This window comes from Histomonas meleagridis (genome assembly GCF_020186115.1).
Source record: "Histomonas meleagridis strain 2922-C6/04-10x chromosome Unknown contig_146, whole genome shotgun sequence".
Classification (NCBI taxonomy): domain Eukaryota; phylum Parabasalia; order Tritrichomonadida; family Dientamoebidae; genus Histomonas; species Histomonas meleagridis.
Window position 1 is genome coordinate 207,461 of NW_027150775.1, and position 23,316 is coordinate 230,776.

The following is a 23,316-nucleotide window of genomic DNA, read 5'->3' on the forward strand; positions in this document are numbered from 1 at the left end:
TTTGTTTTCATTTGTATAAACTTTAATTTCATTTAATTCGTTATTAAAATTAACTTTAATAATTTTCTTGTTCTTAATTAACTTTAATTGTTTTTTATCAATTTTTATCTTTTTTTTGTTTTTGTTTTGTTGACAATGTTTAACTTGAAATAACATTTGAGGAATTTGTCCATTATAAATTTGTTTATGTCGAATTAATCTTCGCTCATTAATATCATTCATTCGTTCATCATTCCATACATTAAAATATAACGCGTTATCATAAACATTACGTTTTTCGATTGACTTTTGATCAACGCCAAATGTCAAATCGATCCAAAGTGGTAAATTCTTTGTTACGTAATCAGACTCAAGTGCTTTTCTCATTATATAAACAAATTCTATTGGCGAATTTGCCCATTTTGGAATTTGTTCTTTATTTATGAACTCAGGAAAACAATAAAACTCAGGAATTAATTCACTAAAGTTATATAAATCAGTAGAAATCGAATAAAACAATTTTTCCATTGTATCGAATTTATATTTATTCTCAGTAAAATGTATTAATGAAAAAGGTTTTATATTCTTTAAATATGTATATAATATATTAATAGGTAATAAGCCATAAGACATAAAATAACTATTCGTTGTCGAAAATTTTGTTAATTCATTATAAAATCGATCTAAAATTTTTCCTCTGTTCGGATTAATTGATCCAATGTTCTTATTAAAATCACGATAAATAGATTCATTATTTAAATCGATCTCTTTGGATGAATAATCAATTAATACCCATGGAAAGATTGGATATTGCATTGGTGAATTAAAACTTCGACCACTAAATTGATTTAATATTAATAAATAATCGAAATTCGAAATTTTCCCATTTTTCCATAAATTTACAAAATGATTTAATTGGAATTTCTTCTTTTGATTTAAGAACTTAAAAATTTTTTTCCGAATATTTTCGGAATAAAATAATAAAAATAAAGTTTTGCCCGAATTAAATAATATTTCTAATGAAAGTTTACAATGTAAAAATGTTTTCTTACGGACAATGATTATATTTGTTATATAATAATCTTTTCGTTTATTTTGTTGTTCTTCTGATTTTAATGTTAACTTATTACTCTTTAATTGTAATATATAAGGAATTGATCCTTTCGGAGTAACTTTACAACAATGTATAATTTTATCATCATGTTTTATATAATGAATAAATGGTTTCTCATCAGTAAAATGTATATATTTCTTTAGATATTTCGGATTCGTTCGATTCTTTGATATACTTTTTACTTTATTTTCATTATTAATGTTGATAATGTTCGATTTTTTATATTCATATTTCATTAATAAAGGCATTTGTTGATTACATAATATTGTGTCCCTAATTAAATCATGTTTTATTTCATCGGAATAACAAATAAATCCTTTGGATGATATTGATCGATATAAATTATTCCATTTCTTATTATTTTGTTGATTAAATATTAACTTCTGTTTTGTGATCTTGTTTTGTATGTTTTCACAATTAAATGATGTATTAAATTGATATGTTTGAGGTAAACAATTAGTTAAAAATTCAATTGTTTTATCATGTATTGGATATAATTCAGTATAAAAATCTTTGAACGATCGCGTAAACTTTTCAAATCCTTCGAAATTTTTAAAATTATTTTCTTCTTCATTAATATTTATATTAATTTCATTTAATTTATTTATTTTTTTAATGTCATTATATAATATGATTAAATATTCATTAATATTTAAATTCATTATATCATTAATAGGAATCTTTTGTAATAAATTCATGAAAAATGTTTCATCAAATTGTAATATATAATGTAAAATTATTATTAAAAGTGTTAAACTATTTTTTTGATAAATTTTCTTCTCAATTAATAATAAACAATATTTTTTAGCTAACTTTAAATCAATCCATTCTTTATTATTATTAATTCTTAGACCAAATTTTAATGTCATTTTAGTTAATTGTAAAGTTTTTAATTGGTTTAATATATTAATACAATTATCAGTTTCATTAAATGAAATTATATTTTGAATGTTTCTCATTTCAATGTTATTATTAAAAGGAGAATTAATGAATTGTTCATATAAACATTCATTATAATATGGGTCAATATGAAAAAATATGAAATGTTTTAATAATGAAATATATTCATTATATTCATTTTCAGTATAATTTTCATTATTTTTTATTAAGATTTTAGTTAACATTAATAAAAATTCGGTTTTCATTTGATGAGGATTTCGATGATAAGAATTTGATACTATATCCAAAAGTGAATATATTATTAACCATTGATTTTTAATTTTTAGTAAATATTTTAATATATTTTTACGTTCTATTTTAGAAGTCGAATTAATCATTTTAATTAATATAAATAATGACCAATAACATTCTTTATATATATTATCTTGAAGTTTAAGTTCATTTATTATTTCATAGATATTATTATCATTCGTTTTCAAAAAAGTATAAAAACATAAATTATATAAATTATTATTATTACTTTCATTAATTAAATTAATGATATGTTTAAAGAATTTGGTATTAAATGATTCATTAGATATCATTGACATTATAATATTTAAATGATTTTCTAATGATATATTAAATAAATTTCGTTTATGTAAATCTAAAACAATATCAATTGCTTTCATAATAACTTTCGACGATTTTTTATATGTAAATAATTTATTATATAATGGAACGAGATCATTTTTCTTAGCAATTCGAGGTAAAAACTTTTGGCTATTTAATATATCACATAATAATAAACAAATATTAATTTCAGGTACATAAAATATATAATTTAATAATAATAATAAATCATCAAATTTACAATAAATAATTCGTAAAATTTCACATATTAATTTCATAAACTCAAATTTTATGTTTGGAATTGTTTGATAAAAGTTCATTATCTCATTTAAAAAAACTTTAAATGAAATCGTTTGATCTAATAAAAGTAATTGTTGATAATTAGATAATATGTTTAATATATCATCTTTCCATAAATTAAAATTTAATAATATCGATTGAAACAATTGTGATTTAAGTTCAATGTTTTTAATTATTTGAAACATTTCATAAAAATATTTATAAAGATCAAAATCTTTTTTAATGTTTTCAGTATTTAATAGAATAGTTAATATATAATTAAACCCATTAATTCTTAAAAAATAATTTTCTGATTCATAATTTACTGAAAATATATTATTTAATATTAAAAAAACACTTTGATAATCAGTTAAAAATAATGGAATTATCGATATTAATTGATGTGAAAATATATTAACAAAAGAATTTGTATTTTGTTCATCGAAATTTTTTATGATTTCAATGATTATATTTAAATATTTTTTATTATCATTATATTTATATAAATATGAAATTGTATTTAATACAATTTGATTAGATGAAATCGTTTTAGTTATAAGTTTAAATAATATTATTAAACGATTATCATTTTTTTGTGTTATTCGTTCTAATAAATATTGATCTAATTTACATTTATGACAAGAAATTATATTTTCATGTGAAAATTCACATAATTTTATAATGAAATCAATGACTTGCTCAAAAAATTCGGTGTTTTCAAAGATAACAAAAAATAAAATTAAAAAATTTTGTTGTTTTATAATAAATGTTGGCATTGTATAATTTTCGATTTCATTTCCGGATAAAATTTTCTCAATCGAATCAATCATTTCTTGAGTTGGATTAACTTTTTTACATTCATTTATTAATGTAATTATATCGAAAATAGAGAATTTATATTGTGAAGAAAGTAATTCCAAAAATATGAAAATTCGATTAATCGAAAAATGCGCTTTTTGTAAAATCGATGAAATTATCATTTTAGAACTAAACATATTAATAGTATCAGTATCAGTACAAATGAAATCGAGCAATTTATTATATAAAATGATAGAATCCTCATTAATTTGCTCAAAGACATTTTTAAAATATTTAATAAAAGAAGTCGAATGAATTCTTTCTAAATATTTCTCAATGATTTTTAATACGAAATTTTGTAAATTCTCTTCGAAAAAGAATGAAAATAAACTTCTTATGAAATATTCGTTGTTAAAAAACATATATAAAATTTCATTATCTTTAAACAAATATGAAATAAAAGAAAATAATTCAATTCGAACATTTTCGACTTCTTTTTTACCTTCTAAATTTAACTTTTGATAATATAATAAAGAATTAACTATCACAGTAATAAAATCATTTGATTCTAATATAAAAGGTTTTAATTTGTCCAAATTTTTCATTATTCGTTTCGTTAAGTCAATTAATATTAATGGCGTCGAAATCGATTTCGATATTATATTAATAATTTCTTTTATACCATTTTTCATTATGAATTTAAATGAAATTTCTCTTGCTGATTCAATACCAGAAGAAACATTTGTTACATAAGGCGAAAATATGATTTGATTAAATAACACATTCGTTAAATCGATTTTACAATTATTCATATCAATTTTAGTTATAAATATCAAAAAAACAATGTATAAATTAATAACGTTTTGATCATTCGAATGTTTTTGGATCCATTTAATAAATATCTCAATGAAATAATCAATAAAATTCGGATTCTCATTTAATATTTCTGATATTTTATCGATTTTTTCTAATAACTCCGAGTCAATTAAAAAATCCAAGTTTATGTTTGTTGAAGTTTTATGATATTTATTAATAATTATTTCATTATTAAATGTTTTTAATTTTTGAAATGTTTTAATCGGTTCAATTGGATAATTAATTTGTGGATATATTATGGAATCATTTGTTATGTTTTGCGCAATAAATGGTTCCATGTTTTGTAACGCATCTGCAAATCCATTTCCAATAATTTGTATTATAATGACTACAAAATCGGAACTCATTAATTGTATGATTTTACTTAATAAGATAATCGATGGTAAATATAAATTATAGAGATATGGAGATAAGGCGGAGCCAATGGACACTATTTCGCTTTGTGGAATTTTGTCATATGAATTACAAATGATGGTAGTAAGTGCCTCAAAAAAATTATCTGTATCTTCATATCGAACTTCGATAAATCGCTTCATAAATAATGAAAAAACGGAATAATGCTCTTTGTTAATGTCTTTGGTGTTGATAAAAAAGGTTTGAAAAGGTTTAATGATTTTTGGTAACTCACTAAAATCTTCATATGATAAATAAAATGTTATTGAATAGATAAAGGCATCATTGACTATAGATGAATATTGAGATTGTTGAGCAAATAAAAGGGATTTCAAAATTATTTTTATGTACTCAACAGAACCCATCCTTTCACAATATAATATCCACGAAAGAAATGAATGCAATACTATTTGCGATATTATTTCTATTTCTTTTGGTGTACAATCTTTGATTTTGATTAAAAGTTTTAATGAATTAGGTTGAAATGCATATTTGAATTGGATAGAACTAGGAAGAGAAAAAGAACGCGGATTTTTGGCAAAACTTGCTTTGATCGTTTCAATTTGTTTTTGTGAATAATTTGGAAATTGATTTGACTGATAAAAAGTTATTATTTCTTGCTTCTTAGTGAGCTTTTTGATATTGCTTATAGGTTTAATCTGTAAAATTGCAAGAAATGGTTCCTTTGAAAGGGCAAAAGCAAGGTTCATCCGTCCTTTGGACCGTTAATTGTGAAGTGATATAAAAATGACGATAGCCAAAAAATTAATAAAGCACATTGAAAATAATGAAACGAGGGGTGTGAATATCTGTAAGCAATAGATGTCGTTTTACTCCATTATTTTTCAAGTAATTTTTTCAAAAAGTATGTCATATTAAGTCAGTTATGGCAAAAAAAATTTTGTCTTACAACAATTTGTACAGAATCAAAATTAAAACTTAATTTCATATATTAAATTCAAATATATATATATATATATATATATATAAATGAATTCGATCAAAATGAATTAAAAGTAATTAATTGCTCATTACATATAAAAGTTTTCATATATTAAGTTGAGTTTTTTTTCTAAATTACTTTTTCATGTTTGAATCACCTAATCAAATAGAAATATGCTTTTTTTTGAATTAAAAGTTTGCTTTTCTCATAAAGTTACTATTTTTAACAATATTTAAAAGAATTATTATCTATTTGGGTCGACAAAATTCGAAAATGAGCCATTCCTCACTTCAAAAATGAATTCAATAATAAAAAGATCATTTTTCACTGAAAAATATCGGTTATATTGAAAAGTCTATCGTCTAATATACTTTATTTACAGGAAATATATTTCGTCTGTATTCCAAATGACGCCTGGCCAAGCGAAATCTGTTGCTTTCTTCTGAGTTGGGAGAAGCCTTTCTTTCCAAGTATTTCCAAATGTTGAAAATAGGATGGAAAGTTTTTCGAGGCTAAATCTTCCTTTCACTTTTTGCACAATTGAAATATTTTGAGCTGAACCAATAAAGAAACTTAACCCTGCGAAGAACATTGCCCCCCCAAACATGAGAGAATAAATCAGCATCATAAGCGGCAAAATTTGACGGGGAAATTTGTATCTTGTGCATGTCGCTAAAGATGCTGGAAAAAGTGAAAAACAATAAATAGAACCATAAAAAAAGTTCAAAATAAATGCCTTAAAGTTCTTGTCTGCAATGCATTGTCCAGTAACACCGCAATGATGATCATATCTTAAATGACATGCTTGACATATCTCACAGTGGTGTGATAATGGTGGAGCAGGTAGATTACAAACAGGACAAAGCGGAACTCTACGTAAGCAATCTGGAATGTCTCCTTGAAGAATTTCTCTAAGGACGCCTCTTGAAGCAAGATCATCATATGTGCGACCTGGATCTCCAAGAACTGTAACCCCCCAACACCACAACCACATTGCATATGAAAAAATTGTAAAAATTGCATTGAAAATAAAGAGTGGATAATATGGTGAATTTTGAAATAGATACGGAAAGAAACAAATCATATTAGGTACTAACAAAAAGAGTGATAATAATAACATGAATGCAGGTGGAAAAAATCGTATGCAGCCTTGAACAAGGCGCTGGATTGACGGCATAAGATATGTTATGTGAAATTCGATAGAAATTTGGGGTGCTCTTTGATGTGCCCAGAATTTTTAAATTAATAAAAATGGGGAACCGTTTTTAGCTACAGACAAACCTTGTCGATTGCACTTGAAATTAATAATGAATTGGATTCCAATTATAAAATAAAAAATTATCACTGGTAAGTTTAATAGTTAATTCAACTGATCATTACTTATTTTCATTCAAATCAAAAATGATTTCTTCAAGTGATTCCACTATTTACACAAATTGGCATGAAAAATCTTGATCTGATGGAAGTATGTGCGTTTCGCTTTGTGTATTTCCATGAGAAGGAATTTCTATAATAAATGATAATAAAGAAAAAAAGTTTAATGCTCAATAAGGCCACTTTTTATTATATAACCGTCAAAATACACTGAAATGGTAGTCACTTTTTTATAAATAAAAATATTAATATCAAAATACAAAAATGCTGTCCCAATTTAAGTTTAACATAAAAATGGGTTTCACAGGTAAAAAATGGTTGTTTTGAAATGAACTCTAATTTTAATCAAGTGAAAATTAAAAATTGATTAAAATAATAAAGTGTGCTTTTCATATTAAACTGTATCATTTTTATTCGAAAGAATTTATTTATCAAATTATATGTGAAATAAGCGGATGAACAAAATTTTTAAAATATGTTTTAAGGCTCAACAATTGCATTTTTTAGTTTCCTGTTTCGTCGTTAAATCTCAGCTGTTGGTTGGTTCGAAACATAGATTTGATTGACAAATTGAGCAGCTGATCGAATAACTCTTTAATTCCGGTTCATTTACTTGATGACGTAAAAGCATGAAGCTTTGCACCAAACCTATTTATCATTTCTGCAGTCCTTTCAGTATTAATTAGGACGTAGCTTCCTTTGAATTCAGTATACGCTTTGAGATTTTGCATAAAAGTGAAAAACATGAACAATATATTAGATTTATTAATAAATTAATGTTATATTTGTATTTTAAAAAATATATAAAGTTTTAGTATTTGATCAATTGATTGTTCTTCATCTTAATTTTAAGGATTACATTCTGAACACAACTTTAAAATTTATAAAGATTTTAAAAAAGTTCACAATCGAAATCCCAATTTTTTATAATTTAATAATTTGTTTTTCCGCATTTATAAAGATTCTTAGAGCTTCATGATGTTTCTCTGTTAATAATTGAATTGTTGGATCGATAGATAAAATGAAATGACTAACATATTGAAGTAACAATGATAAATCCGGCAATTTTGCTTTTAACAAAAGGTATATTACCAAAGCGAAGAACTCGTCGTTATTCGGAGGTGAATTCCCTTTTTCAATTGCATAAACTTCTCTTAACATATCCAAACAATTCACGAAAATTTCTAAACGTTCCAGGGGCACCCCGACGCTCATACCTCTCAATTCGAAAACCGTCGCATCAAAACAATTTGATACGGAAAATAATCTTTTTAAGATTGGCGATTCTTGTCTTTCTACGAATCGATTTAGCTTCTCATCGTAAGCATTTGATATCTCGGCATCCTTAGCTACTAAGTTAGGGAAACATTCCTTAAAATCTTGATAAGAAAGATTTGATAAGAAATAACTATGAAGTTGTCTTGACATATCTGATAAGCTTTGAACTTCCACATCATTAACCTTAAAGAATTGGATCATTTCGACATTAATTTTTTCGAAGAATTGTACCCATTCATCCGATCTCGAATTAAACAAATTCGTTTTATTTTCGAATTCAGTTTGAATTTGTTTATTTTTAGCCAAGAAATACTTCAAAATACTTTGTTGAGCAATTGGATCTAATTGTTTTGCAACGACTTGAATTGATTCCAAATCCGATGACAAATGGTAATGAATTTGTTGTTGTTGGAAAGACACTAATAATCTCTTTTTACAATTTGTATGTTCATTATTTAATATGTCGACAATTCTTTGAAGGATTTGTTGTTCATCGAATTGTTTTGATTGGAAAATGATTGCATCAGTTTTCGTAATTAATTCCAAATCATTCATTTCTTGTGCCTTTGTTTTGGTATAACTTAAGAAGCTCTTTAAATTATTTTGACCTGAGCAAGGAATTGAAGACAAATAATTAATTAACAATGAAACAAAATTCGACATATTATCATTGATCGGTGTATCCGCATAATTATTAAATATCGGCAAAAGTATTTCCATGTTTTTATCGATTGTCGATTTGATTATTTGATTAAATCGTGGCATCTTAAATGAAGAAAACCAAAAGTCCAAAAGTTTATCTGAATCTAAACTCGATGGGAAATTCAATAGTTGTAACAATTCATTCTTTTCATTCTGATCGTTGTCTATCAAATTAATTCCTTCGTTAACAATTTTCTGTATTAATAACGCATCATTTACAGAATACATGATGAAATGTGAGTTGAAATCAAAGTATTTATGAATACTTTCTAACGTAATTCCTTCAAATGTCACGTCGACCGTTACGAGCTTTTCTAAGACAACTCGAGTTTTCAATGAGTTAAATTCCGGTAAATTTTCATTGAATTGCCTTTCTAAGTCATCCTGTGAAATTCCCCCCTTAAGTGACCACTTAAAAATTCGAGTCAAATTTGACAGGTGAACTGACCGTAAATCAAATGCTGTATCGGGAATTAAGCCAAAAAGTTTGGGGTTAAATAACGCTGGCAAAATTAACGAATCGTAAAATAAGTATTCAATTAATTGATAAGCTTCGTCAGGTATAAGTGAACTCGAGATTTCGTACGACCGTTTAAAGAAGTATTTCAAATGTGGAGGCAAATATTTGATGCCGGTGATAATACTTTCGACCATTTCAGTAACAATGCCAATCAAATGTTTGTAATACTGTATAGACTGTTCGGGTAACGATGATAAAAAAAAATCGTTCTCAAGAAAATGATTCATACACTTTCGTAACGAATGCTTAAGGAAGATTCGGGCATCTAAGATATGAAGATACTGACGAACAACATCGATAAGGAAATTGTTCCAAAAGAAACTCGATGAAATTGAGTTTGTGACTTTTATCTGATATTCAATAATGGATAGAACGGCATCTGTGTATGCAAGCTTTTGATCAATGCACCATCCATAACCAAATAACGCTGGTAATGATGAGGAGGCAAAAAAGGAATATTCGGAACTCGATGGAACAAATGCCGACGGAATAACTTTCGGTTTACGGAAATAATGAACAGCGCATTTTAATATAACCGGAAGAAACCGGTCGTAGTTCTTCATGAAGTTGTTGATTTTAAGTGCGAAATCTGTTGGTATTTGAAGCGATGTAGGAGATTCGGCAATTTTCCTCGTCTCGAGTTGACTTAGCGAAGAAGAAAGTGCCTGAACAGAGGCGTCAGGAATACGGGTGAGAGAAAACCATGTAAGTGAAAATTTCCGATATGAGGAAATTGTCTTCTTGATTAACGAAATAATTCGCGACTTTTGGTGCTGTATTTCTACTTTGAGCATTTCATCGAATTTGTTCTCTTGGATTATTTGTTCATGAACGGAATCGAATGAAATCATAAAGATACTATTTACCCATCAAAGGGTAAATAAACCGATTACTGGTGACCGTTATCAACAAAAATAATTGTCACTTCAAATCAAAATTTTCTTTAGTAAATATCTAATAAAATGAATTTTAATGATTGTTATTAAAAGCATTAAATTTTTCATTGTTTTTGATCAAATGACTGAAATGAAATATAAAATTACATTTTCAAATTATGAACAGAAAGTTTAATTTGTGTTGTCAAACTTGCGAAATAACTTCATCTATAAGATCTTATTAGTCAAAATTTATTTTATGGATTTTCTCAACATGCACTTTATTTTCTTCATTCAGATAAACAATAGGATGAAAATTGTACGTTAAAATTCATTTTTCTTCTTATTTCTGCTTATTAAACACAAAACAAACAATTCATATAAATTGCGCTGTTCTGTATATAATCAAAAAAAAATTATTTGAATTTAACTTATAATTTATTACATTTTGTTCATTTAATCAACTTCTTCAACACGTGGTCCTGATGAGTGTCCACTATTTGCTGATGCTCCACTTCCTTCTTGCATGTTCGCGCCTGGCATTCCGCCTTGTGCGCCGCCTGCTGCATGTTGATAAGCAGATTGCATAATTGGCATCAGTTTGCCTTCGAGTTCCTTCTGCTTCGCTTCGATTGTCGCGACGTCTGCATCTTGGTTAGACTCGATCCATGCAAGTGTGTCGTTGATTTCTCTGTTGATTGTGTCCTTATCTGATTGTGACAATGCGTTAGCGAACTGCTCTTGATTTAATGAGTTACGTACGCCGAAGCAGTATCCTTCGAGTGCGTTCTTCGCTTCCACTTTCTTACGCACTTCTTCATCTTGTGCTTTGTATTTCTCTGCGTCTGCAACCATTTTATCGATATCTGCTTGTGAAAGACGTCCTTTCTCATTCTTAATCGTGATCTTCTTCACGTTACCTGTTGACTTATCTTGTGCCGAAACGTTCATAATACCATCTGCGTTAACATCGAATGTAACTTCAATCTGTGGCACGCCGCGTGGTGCTGGCGGAATGCCTGTTAAATCGAATGTGCCAAGTAAGTTGTTGTCGCATGTTCGCGAACGTTCTCCTTCATAAACTTTGATTGTAACAGCGGGCTGATTATCTGAGAACGTTGTGAAGACATTTGACTTCTTCGCTGGAATTGTCGTGTTACGTGGAATGAGCACAGTCATCATTCCGCCCGCTGTTTCGATACCTAATGAAAGTGGTGCAACATCTAACAATAAAATATCTTTCACTGTGTCTGATGTATCGCCTTTGATAATTGCCGCTTGTACTGCTGCGCCATATGCAACTGCTTCATCCGGATCAACACCACGGCATGGCTGCTTGCCATTGAAGAAGTCTTGTAACAATTGTTGGACACGTGGAATACGTGACGAACCTCCAACTAAAACTATATCGGTGACATCTGACTTCGACATGTTCGCATCCCTTAATACTTGTGCAACTGGATTCATTGTTGACCTGAAAAGTTCATCATTTAAGTTCTCAAACATTGCACGTGAAATGTTATCCATGAAATCATGACCTTCATATAATGAATCGCAGACAATGGATGCGGATGTGGCTGTGGATAATGTTCGCTTAGCTCGTTCGCATGCTGTTCGTAATGTACGGAGTGCACGTGGCGATTGTCTTAAATCACATTTGAACTTCTTCTGGAATCGATCTGCAAAGTAATTAACCATACGGTTATCGAAGTCTTCGCCGCCAAGATGTGTATCGCCTGCTGTGGCACGAACTTCGAACATGCCGCCATCGATATCAAGTAATGAAACATCAAATGTACCGCCGCCGAGATCAAATATTAAAACATGACGCTCTTTATCAGATTTCTCATTTAGACCAAATGCAATTGCGGCAGCTGTTGGCTCATTAATAATACGTAATACATTTAATCCGGCAATGACGCCTGCATCTTTTGTGGCTTGACGTTGACCATCATTGAAATATGCTGGAACTGTAATAACTGCATCTTTGACTTTATCTGTAAGTTGACTTTCTGCAATTTCCTTCATTTTACCTAAAACCATAGCTGAGATTTCTTCTGGATAAAATTGTTTTGTTTCACCTTTCCATTGGACTTGAATCCTTGGACGATCTGCTTCACCACGAACAACTTTAAATGGCCAATGTTGCATATCTTTTTGAACAACTGGATCACTAAATTTACGGCCAATCATACGCTTGGCATCAAATACTGTGTTTGTTGGATTCATGGCTGCTTGGTTCTTTGCGGCATCACCAACAAGTCGTTCATCTTCTGTAAATGCAACATAAGACGGTGTTGTACGATTACCCATATCATTTGCTATAATATCAACACGATTGTGTCTGAAAACACCAACGCAACTGTATGTTGTACCTAAATCAATACCTATAGCTGACATAATTAAAAAATGATCTTATGAATACATTTTTTGGTTGAGCATTTACTAATTCAATTTAAATTCGACCATTTAAAGTATTGAAATTATAAAGTTCAAAGTTCATCGGTTTTGGCATTTTTTGGTAAAGCAATGGCATGTTCCAAAATGTTTGTTGAATGCGAAATATTCGAACCTCTTCTTAGCGTACAGACCGCCCTTCAAGATTTAACTTCTTCTACGCTTGATTATTCAATTTTTTTGATATCTGACTTCATTTCTAAACATCCAGGAAACGAACTAGATGTTATTCGTTCAATATACAAGATATCAGAGACCAAGTACCACGAAATAGAGCAATTTGTCGAACTTGTTAAACAACTTCATCTAGAAGATCTTATTTGTCGAAATTTATTTTATGGTTTTTCTCAACATGCACTTTATTTTATTCAAGCTCTTATTCATTCCGGAATTGTAAGCCAATCTATTTATGACAAAGAACTTAAGAATCCAAATAAAAATTATCCAGAAATTTACAATCAAAAATTTCACCAAAAGGATGATTCCCATATAACACAAGTTTTATCTTCAATTATTGACAAAGATGATTCTGATTCACTTCAAGAATATTTATCATCGCCATCAATCTCTATTAACTATGAATTTCCATCTATGCCACATCTAAACAATGTCACAAGTCCAATCAAATGGCAAGTAAGTCTTATAAATTATTCTGCATATCGTGGCATGTCAAAATGCTTTAAATTTCTTTTACTTAATGGGGCCAAACTTATCACCGATGGCACCTTAACGTCAATGACATATGCAGTTTATGGCGGTAATCTCGAAATCATACATATTCTCGAATCGCAAATTAAGATTCATCCCGAAGATATTTGTGGTGCAATTTATAACCATCACAGAGAAGTATTTGACTGGATAATAACTAATTTAGATTGCGATGGAATAAGTAAAAAAATTGTTAACGTCTGTCTCCAAAGTGATTTTCTTTATGGACTTACGAAAGTTCAAACAGAAGTTTCGATTGATGAAATATTTTATTCACTTGTAAAGCAAAATAACATTGAGTTTATGAAAGTACTTCTTAAAAATCATGGAAATGAAATCACACATATTCGAACTGTTAAAGGTTACAACACAAAAATGAGCACTGTTTGTTATAGTGGGAACGTTGATATGTTTAAACTTTTATATGAACATTATTCAGATCAAATCGATATCGACTTAATTTTCGACTCCGTAATTAAATCGCAAAATCTCGATTTTATAAAGTATTTTGTTAATGAGTTCCATCCTAATATGTCAGCAAAAGGAACTCAAGGTTATACTCCTATATTAAGGGCATGTGAATTAAATGATTTTGATATCTTTGAGTATCTTTCTCAACAAAATGGTGTTGATTATACAATCACGAATGATTATGGTATGAATTGTCTTTTTTTGTGTTGTAAAAATGGTAACTTTGAGATTTTTAAGAAATTAATGGAAATTCCAAGTATTGATATTAATAAAGAAACATGTGATGGCTTTACTGAAATAAATCCTTTGGGATGTGCAATGGAGAACAATAGAATAGAATTTGTAAAAATAATTTTAAATGATCCAAGAATAATCCCTAATATAAGAACTTGGTATAATGCACAACATTTTAATTTTAAAAATAGTCATTTTGCAATTGCTTTACGATGTGAATCGCAAGAAATAATGGAATTGTTATTAAAACATCCTAAAATGAAAATAACTTTGGATGAAAAGAATATGGTGTTAAAAAGTTATCCGAAAATATCAAAAGAAATCATAGATAATGTAAAAATTCGAAATGTCGATAATTATGACTTATTGGATTATTGTTATAATGAGGAAGAAGGTCCTCCTTTAATAGATATGGAAAACGAATAATTGTAAATTTTAACATTCGTTTGATTTTTGTTTTTATAATAAAATTATTTTGTTTTTATTAAATTTTATCTTTAGTATAAATACTTGAAATTTGATGTTAGGAATTGAAATAATTAGAAATTATGTGTATAAGCTTTTTTCGTAGATAAACTTTTAATTAAATTTATAAAATTATTTCGTTTATTATGTATTGGTATATATACATTCTTTAGATAATTAGAAACCATCATGTTTTTATAATAAAGTGGTTTTTTTATTATGATTCATTTAAATACTTTATCATGATATTGATGTTATATCCCAAATTATTATTTTCTTTTATATATATATATATATATATATGAATTGATTTTATGTTTAATTAAATTAATCTCATCTATTTAAAATTAAATCAAGTTTACAAAAAACTAATTTAAATAATTTCTTCTAACAAGATTTCGCTTAAGAGCAAACAATTTTATTTTCAAAAGATTATCTCCATTATCAAGCATATACCCAAACACAATTTTCAAAATTTAGAATATATATAGTTCATGAAAGATTTTAATTTATTATCAATAGTTTAGTTTAATTATTTGTGTACAATATTAAATTCTATATTCATTTTATTTATTAATTTTTTGATTATCTGCTATAGCAGATTCAATATTAAATCTTTTTAATAAATTTCAAAAATTATTATGAAACATCAAATTATTGTAACAATTTTTATATATAACAAATAAATATCTATTGAAGTGGCATCAATTCCTTCATGCTCAAGAAGTAGTTTTACTATATCTCTGTGATCATAGAATGCTGCTTTCATAAGTGCTGTATAAAATTGTATAAATAATTTCCAAATATTATATTTAAATAAAAAATCATTAAAACAAATTTTATATAAAATAAACAAACATCTTTAGCATTGACATCAATTTCTTTTTGTTTAAGAAGTAATTTTACAATTTCTGTGTTACCTTTATAAGATGCATAAAATAATGCGTTCCAAAATATATTACACAATTTCCAAACATTAAATAAAAATTTTTAATTATTTCAAAAAACTTTAATTAAAATAAAAAAATATCAACATCATTGATATTAATTTCCTTATTATCAAGAAGCAATTTAACTATATCTATATTTTTTTCATAAGATGCCATCATGAGTGCTGTTTTAAATAATTTAAATGATTTCCAAATATTATTTTTAAATAGAAAATTTCAAAAATAAATTCTAAATAAAACAAAGAAATATTTTTAGCATTAACATCAATTCCTCCTTGTTTAAGAAGTAATTTAACTATTTCTTTATGGCTATTTTCAGATGCACTCATAAGTGCTGTTCTAAATTTTGTGAATAATTTCCAAACATCATTTAAAAATATTATAAAATCGTAAAAATAAACATCAAATAAAACAAATAAAAATCTTTAGAATTAATATCAACTCCATCTTGCTTCAAAACATATTTAACAAGTTCAATATTTCCTGATTCTGAGGCAAAAACGATTATGTTTGTTGGGATTTGATTATATTCAAGAAAGTGTCTTGTTAGAAACAAATTTCCAATTTTTGCTGTTTCATTTATAACAAATTTATCAATTTTCATTCCTTCTTCTTCCAAAAACAAAAGAATTTCATAATTACTATTATTGACACAAAAATAAAACAAATTTTCGTTTAATTTCTCTAATTTATTTTCATAAATGTATTTAAAGATATCATTTTGATGAAACTTAATTGCAGTTTCATATGCGCTTTTGAAAGATGAATGATTTTGTTCACAAAAATGAATTATCTCTAAATTTCCACCTGCAATTGCATATTTGCCTGCATTAAATGTATTTGCTCCATTCATAAGTAAATATTTAAAACATTTAACTGATCCAAAAAATGCTGCATATTTAATTAAAGAGATAACTTTCTGATTAATGAATGAACATCTTTCATAAAGTGATGGTTTTATTGTTTGATTAAAATCAAAATCACTTTGTGATGATATTTCTTGAAGTTTTTCGATTTCATCATTTCGAATTATTTTTGCAATTTCATTTGGATTATGTCCTTCTTTAACATATTTCTTATGTAGTTCCCAATCATTCTTTTTCAAATCTTCATAGTTTTTGATAAAATAATTGTAAAATAGATTGTTGGAATACTTATCTTTGTTTTCTTCTTTTGTATCATAATGTACAAAATATAATAATTTAAAATTTTCGATAATATTTATATCAATTAAATTATTTTCAAGCATTTTATTAATGATATAATATGTTTCTTGTGTATTAATTTTACGTATATAATCTAAAAATATTTCAATGATTTTTGGATAATTTTTATCGAGTTCTTCTTCTTTTGTTTGAATTATTTTCAAATAATCCAAATATATATTATCTATATTCTTTTGTGAGTAAAACACACAGTATATCAAACTACTTAGTAGAAGATTAAATGAATATGGATAATTTGAATCAAATAATTTCATGGTTTGCTGAATTGAAGAATCAAAATATTCCTCCTTTAAATTAAATATAACGTGATAAAGTGTCTTAAGTATATCCATGTAATTTGATTGAAACATGGAATTCGCTTGGAAATACGTGTTTTAACTTTTACCTATTCAAAATTTTAACAGTCGTGTCAAAATGTTAAACGGAATTTCGTTACAGTTTAAATTCCGGTGAAAATTAATAAAATATCCACAATAAGCATAAAGAATTGAGATAAACACACATAATAAATTACTCTTTATTATTTATTCATAATATTGATTTTATATTCACATGATGAATAAGTTGACATATATTTAAAAACAAATGTTTTGAGTTTATTCAATAGTACTTTTCTAGGAAAGTCAATTTCCATATTCTTGCTAAACAGGGAAATAAATTGAGCTAGTAATTGCAGAATTCATTTTTCGTTCACAAGAAGAAAAATGCGGCGGTTATCAACTGAAAATGTGTCAAAAATCAAAAGAAAAAGAAAAAATGAATTTTAAGGTACAGCTTGGACTTGGAAATAATAATTGGTTTGATACAACCCTAAGAGTTTGCCAAAAAGAAAGTGAAATATATCTTGAATTTGGTGAGCCTGACTCAGATCCAATCATCTCAGATCGATTCTATTCTTTTAATCAAATTGAAGTTAGCGAATCACGTATTATACTTTGTGGTTCTACAACACGGACGATTCGTTTTCAAAATGGAAGAGACCTTTCTAATGTTTGGCTATTTCTTCAAAAATTTATTTCATTCCCTACAGTACGTGGCCCAAACGAAATGTTTTCAATTTCTCCAAAAGCAAATACCGAAAACAACCAAGAATCAGAAAATAGGATTCCTTTATCACCTTTAATTTTAAAACGAAATAAAGAATTTGAAAGGAATTGCACAATACCTGAAATTGAAACAGAGGCCAAAATCGATTTTGCTAATTCTTCATCGATCTCATTTTTATCATCAATTCAAACAGAAGTCACACGCACTCGGTTAAAATCCATTTTAACAGAAGAAGCAAAAACTCTTAATCCATCATACCTTTTCTCCACACTCAAATTCACCAAAAAATCATATGCACAATTATTCGAAACAAAATTAATCACTGGAGATTTTCAAATTCTTCTCGCTGACTTCAAGAAACTTCATTCTCAATGGAAGAATCTTCTTGAAGATCAATGGAAAAATAATTCAAAACTCCGAAAATATGTAGCTGACCTTGAAAATGCAATCGAGAGCAGTAACATCCAATCCGAAACGATGCGACTTGTTCTCCATGACTCATTAGTTTCGTGTATGTATTTTTATGGGGAAGTTCAACAACGATAGAAAAGTGACGATCCACTTTTGAATCAAACCGTTCTATCGTCGAGACTTTTCCAATTTAGAAAATCCTAACCCACAGTATATTTCCTTCGTTCTAAATTCACTCTCACTCCTCTTTTGTTCCAACTAAGTACCATCTTTTTGCAAACATATTTTGTTGGCGCAGTTAATTCTAATAAAATCATATCACAAGATGGAACCGAGAAAACCTTTGAAGAAGCATGCGCAATGGTATTCTACTCCATCCAAAACTTCTACAATGTTTTCCTTGAGGTTGCATCTAAGGATTACATATTTCCAGATTTCACATATGTTCTCAATATTATTAAACAACGCATTATGCCTCACTCCCCTGAAATATCGCACTTCATCACTGCAAATAACATCCAAAATGGCGAATTTTTGGAAAAGCAATATCTTGAATCGTTCATCTTCCAACGTTCACTAGAGGACGCACAAACAATGATTGCTGCGCTTTTGCTCTTTGATAAGCCGCAAAACTTCATGACAATGTTTGTAGCGACGGTGATTGCCGAACTTGATAATCGCATTGGCGACAACTCTCATACACAGCCGGAAACATTTAAGCAAATTATGCAGTCTGAGGTGAAGGAAATAAGCTTCCAGTTGTTGTTTTTCAATGTCGATAGACTGATTATATTCTTCCAAGCAAATCCGAAATAAAATAGTTTTTTAAGCATTTTTGAGACAAAGATATCTTCAAATTGGATCTCGCTTTCTATTTTTATATTTTTAAACTATGTACATCTGATTTTGGAAAAAATTCTTTTCAATATCTTTCATCCAATTATATCATCGAACGCCACAATAACAGAAGTTGTGAAGAATAAAATGATGTGTTGTGAATAGAACCTTGCAATGTGCAATGAGATCAGATTAAATTTTTGAAACCATTTAATTTACAATAGATATTTGTCACATTGACAAAAATAATTTCAAAAATTTAGGAATAAGTGTATTAAACGCTATTTTTTATTCATTTGATTCCGATGTTTAAATTGTCACTTTTCTTGTCGGCCGTTTAAAGTTATGATCCTCAAAAAAGATTGCAGGAGCAAAAGGAATGGATGTGTTTGTTCGAATCTTCCAGCGTTCTTTGATTAATCCCACCGAACTAGAATCCAAAGCATCATTCATTTCTTTGGAATAATAAAAGTCATCTGAAGTAAATGAAACATTTCCAAAAATTTCAGGAGAATGTTCTATGAGAATTGTGACAACTTTGTTTTGCATTGGGCTTTCGAGCAATATTGTTTGTTTATCTGCTATTTCGGATGCAAGAATATTTGGAGCAATACAAATTGCAAGATTTCCATATGTCATTTTGTTAACTTCAGAGTTTTCCCCAATTTCATGAAGGAAGTCCATTAGATATGCAAGCGTTTTGTAGCGACTTGGTGATAAATCTAAACATATTTTTTTGATTCGTTCAAGGACAATTTCTTGATCTGGAATGTTACCGACAGCAACAATAAGGTCATAAAGTTCATATGTCATCAATGGATCTTTCTTTGCGATTTCTCTTAGATAACTTTTTAATGCGCAAGCAACTTCGATTTGGTTATAACAAGACCAATCTTTTACATGCAAAGTATCAATTTCATTCAATAATCTGCTAATATTAACTGATGAACCACTTAATCGAAAGATACCGGGAACATTTTTTGCATCAAGTTCTCTTAACCTTTCAATCAGGAGTTTCATTACATATGGAATCTTATCTCCATATTCATTAAAAGTCATTTGTAAATAATGTGGTCTTTCTTGCTTTTCTGCTTTTTCTTGTCCTGCTTTCATTCGAATGGTTCAATTTTAAAAACGGTTTTTTACCGTCAAATATCAAAAATGGAAAATTCTCCAAAAAAGAATGTTAATCAAAAAAGCAAAGAACATTTAAATATATTAATACAGTTTGAACAAATTATTTTAAGTTTGGTAAACGAAAATATTGAAAAATCTGCTCAATCAATGATCAATTTATTTAATAATAAGTATCAATATTCATATAAAAATATTATTTGTAGACTTATTTATTCTTCTTTTGTTTCAAGGTTAAAAGATTTTAATATTTATTTTGATTTCATGAAGTTAATTGAACAAAAATGTAAAAGTTCAGATGAAAATAAAATTATAAATTTATTTATAAAATATATTCTTAAGAAAAATTCACAAGAATCATATTATCTTTTAGCGCAAATAGCTGAATCTAATTTAATTGATCCTGAAATCATTAAAAATAAATCTTTACATTTTGCTCATTACAATAAAAAATTTTTCATCTTGGAATTTTTTGAATTTTATAATGATTTTATGGATAACCTTGAAAAGCTTAAAAAGGATAATTGGAAATTTCACAAACAATTATTAAAAGAAGGAGTGAATCCAAATGAAATAGCAAAAATAATTCGAAATGATGAAATCGAAAAATTTCAAGAAATATCATCACAACCAAAATTTGAGTTTAATCAAACAATAAAACCATCGCTTTATGAAAGGAGTTCTTTTATTAACAATGATATTGTTACATTAATTGATTATGCAGCATTTTTTGGGTCAATCAAATGTTTTAAATATTTATTATTAAATGATGTAGATGTAGAAAATGCAGGTAAATATGCAATTGCAGGCGGAAATCTTGAGATAATTCATTTATGTGAACAAAATCATTCATCATTTGAAGATGCATATGAAACTGCAATTAAATATCATCGAAATGATATCTTTAAATATCTTTATGAAGACTTATGTTTGAAATGCGATGATTTAATTGATTTGGCAGAAAAATGTATTTTATATGATTCATATAAAATTTTATCATATTTAGAAGAAAAAGAACTAAAAATTAATAGTTCAATAATTTATTCTTTAGTAGGAAATGGAAATTTAATGCTCACTAAACATTATATTAAAACAAATCAATTTCCTGAAAATATCGTAATCTCAGCAGTAAAATCTAGAAATATTGATCTTGTTAAATATTTTATTGATAAAAAAGGTTTTGATATTAATGCACGTGATTTTCTTTTCTTATGTTTTTTGTTTAATTCGAGAATTTTATGAAATTTTTTTTAATTATTTCAAACACCACTTATTACTGCTACTAAAGATGGTAATGTTCAACTTGTTAAATTTCTTCTTGATAAAAAAGAAATAAAAATTAATATGAAAGAAATTTATTTATCTTGTTTAAAATATGTTATTAATATTTCATGTTTCAAAATGTGATTTGGATTTTAATAAAACTATTTAATTCTGCTCTTATATATGCAGTTGAAAATGGAAATATTGAAATTGTTAATTTGTTTCTTCAACAAAAAGAAATTGATGTGAATTTGAAAGGTATTAATTTATATTATTTAGAGACTATTTTTAATGTTTGGTATTTCTTATTGAATTTTGAAATTTCTTTCATATAAATTGTAATGCTCTTATTATTGCATCAGAAAATAATCATGTTGAAATTGTTAAGATACTTCTTGGAAAAGAAGGAATTAAAGTTAACTCTAAATCTGTATCTAGAATTAATTTTATTTTTATTTTGATATTTTTCTGTTAAATAAAAATATTTGGATTTTACAAGAAACATTTGAAACAGCACTTATGAATGCATCTAAAAATGGTCAAAAAGAGATAGTTAAATTACTTCTTGAACAAAAAGGAATTGATATTAATGCTAAAAATAAAGTTTATGTTAATAATTTGATGTTTGCAAATTATATTTGGAAATTATTTAAATTATTTAATACAGCACTTATGATGTCATTTAATGAAGGTAATAATGAAATAGTAAAATTACTTCTTGAACAAAAAGGAATTGATATTAATGCTAAAAATAAAGTTTATTTTAATAATTTGATGTTTGAAATTTATATTTGGAAATTATTCTGTATATTTAATACAATACTTATGGAAGCATCTTCAAATGGTTATACAGAAATAGGAAAATTGCTTCTTGAACAAGAAGAAATTGATATTAATGCTCAAGATATTTATTTTTTTTGTTTGATATTTTTCTTAAATTTTTAATGTTTCATGATAATATTTGGAAATTATTTAAATTATTGCAAACAGCACTTATGAAAGCATCTTCGAATGGTCATGTGGATATAGTTAAATTACTTCTTGAACAAAAAGGAATTGATATTAATGCTAAAAATAAAGTTTATTTTAATAATTTGATGTTTGCAAATTATATTTGGAAATTATTTAAATTATTTAATACAGCACTTATGATGTCATTTAATGAAGGTAATATTGAAATAGTAAAATTACTTCTTGAACAAAAAGGAATTGATATTAATGCTAAAAATAAAGTTTATTTTAATAATTTGATGTTTGAAATTTATATTTGGAAATTATTCTGTATATTTAATACAGTACTTATTTATGCATCTCAAAAAGGTCATATAGAAATAGTTAAATTGCTTCTTGAACAAGAAGAAATTGACATTAATGCTAAAGATAAAATAAATTTAAATAATTTTATATTTCAAAATAATATTTGGAAATAATTTAAAATATTTTGGACAGCACTTACTTGGGCATCTAAAA

General features: G+C 26.9%; 3 protein-coding genes across 3 annotated transcripts; 1 reads left to right on the forward strand and 2 right to left on the reverse strand.

Moving 5' to 3' along the window:
* Positions 1–11,099: 11,099 nt before the first annotated feature.
* GO595_001603 (cytoplasmic heat shock protein 70) lies at positions 11,100–13,043 on the reverse strand (the record flags this gene model as incomplete). The annotated part of the gene is made up of 1 exon (XM_067914420.1): positions 11,100–13,043. One exon carries the CDS (start codon positions 13,041–13,043, stop codon positions 11,100–11,102), a length of 1,944 nt encoding a protein of 647 aa, XP_067778179.1.
* Positions 13,044–17,880: 4,837 nt separating this feature from the next.
* GO595_001604 (uncharacterized protein) lies at positions 17,881–19,428 on the forward strand (the record flags this gene model as incomplete). Its single annotated transcript, XM_067914421.1, has 2 exons — positions 17,881–18,712; positions 18,824–19,428. 2 exons carry the CDS (start codon positions 17,881–17,883, stop codon positions 19,426–19,428), a joined length of 1,437 nt encoding a protein of 478 aa, XP_067778180.1.
* A 330-nt stretch (positions 19,429–19,758) lies between these two features.
* On the reverse strand, positions 19,759–20,562 carry GO595_001605 (RhoGAP domain containing protein; the record flags this gene model as incomplete). Its single annotated transcript, XM_067914422.1, has 1 exon — positions 19,759–20,562. The coding sequence occupies one exon, from the start codon at positions 20,560–20,562 to the stop codon at positions 19,759–19,761; it is 804 nt and encodes a 267-aa protein (XP_067778181.1).
* Positions 20,563–23,316: the final 2,754 nt, after the last annotated feature.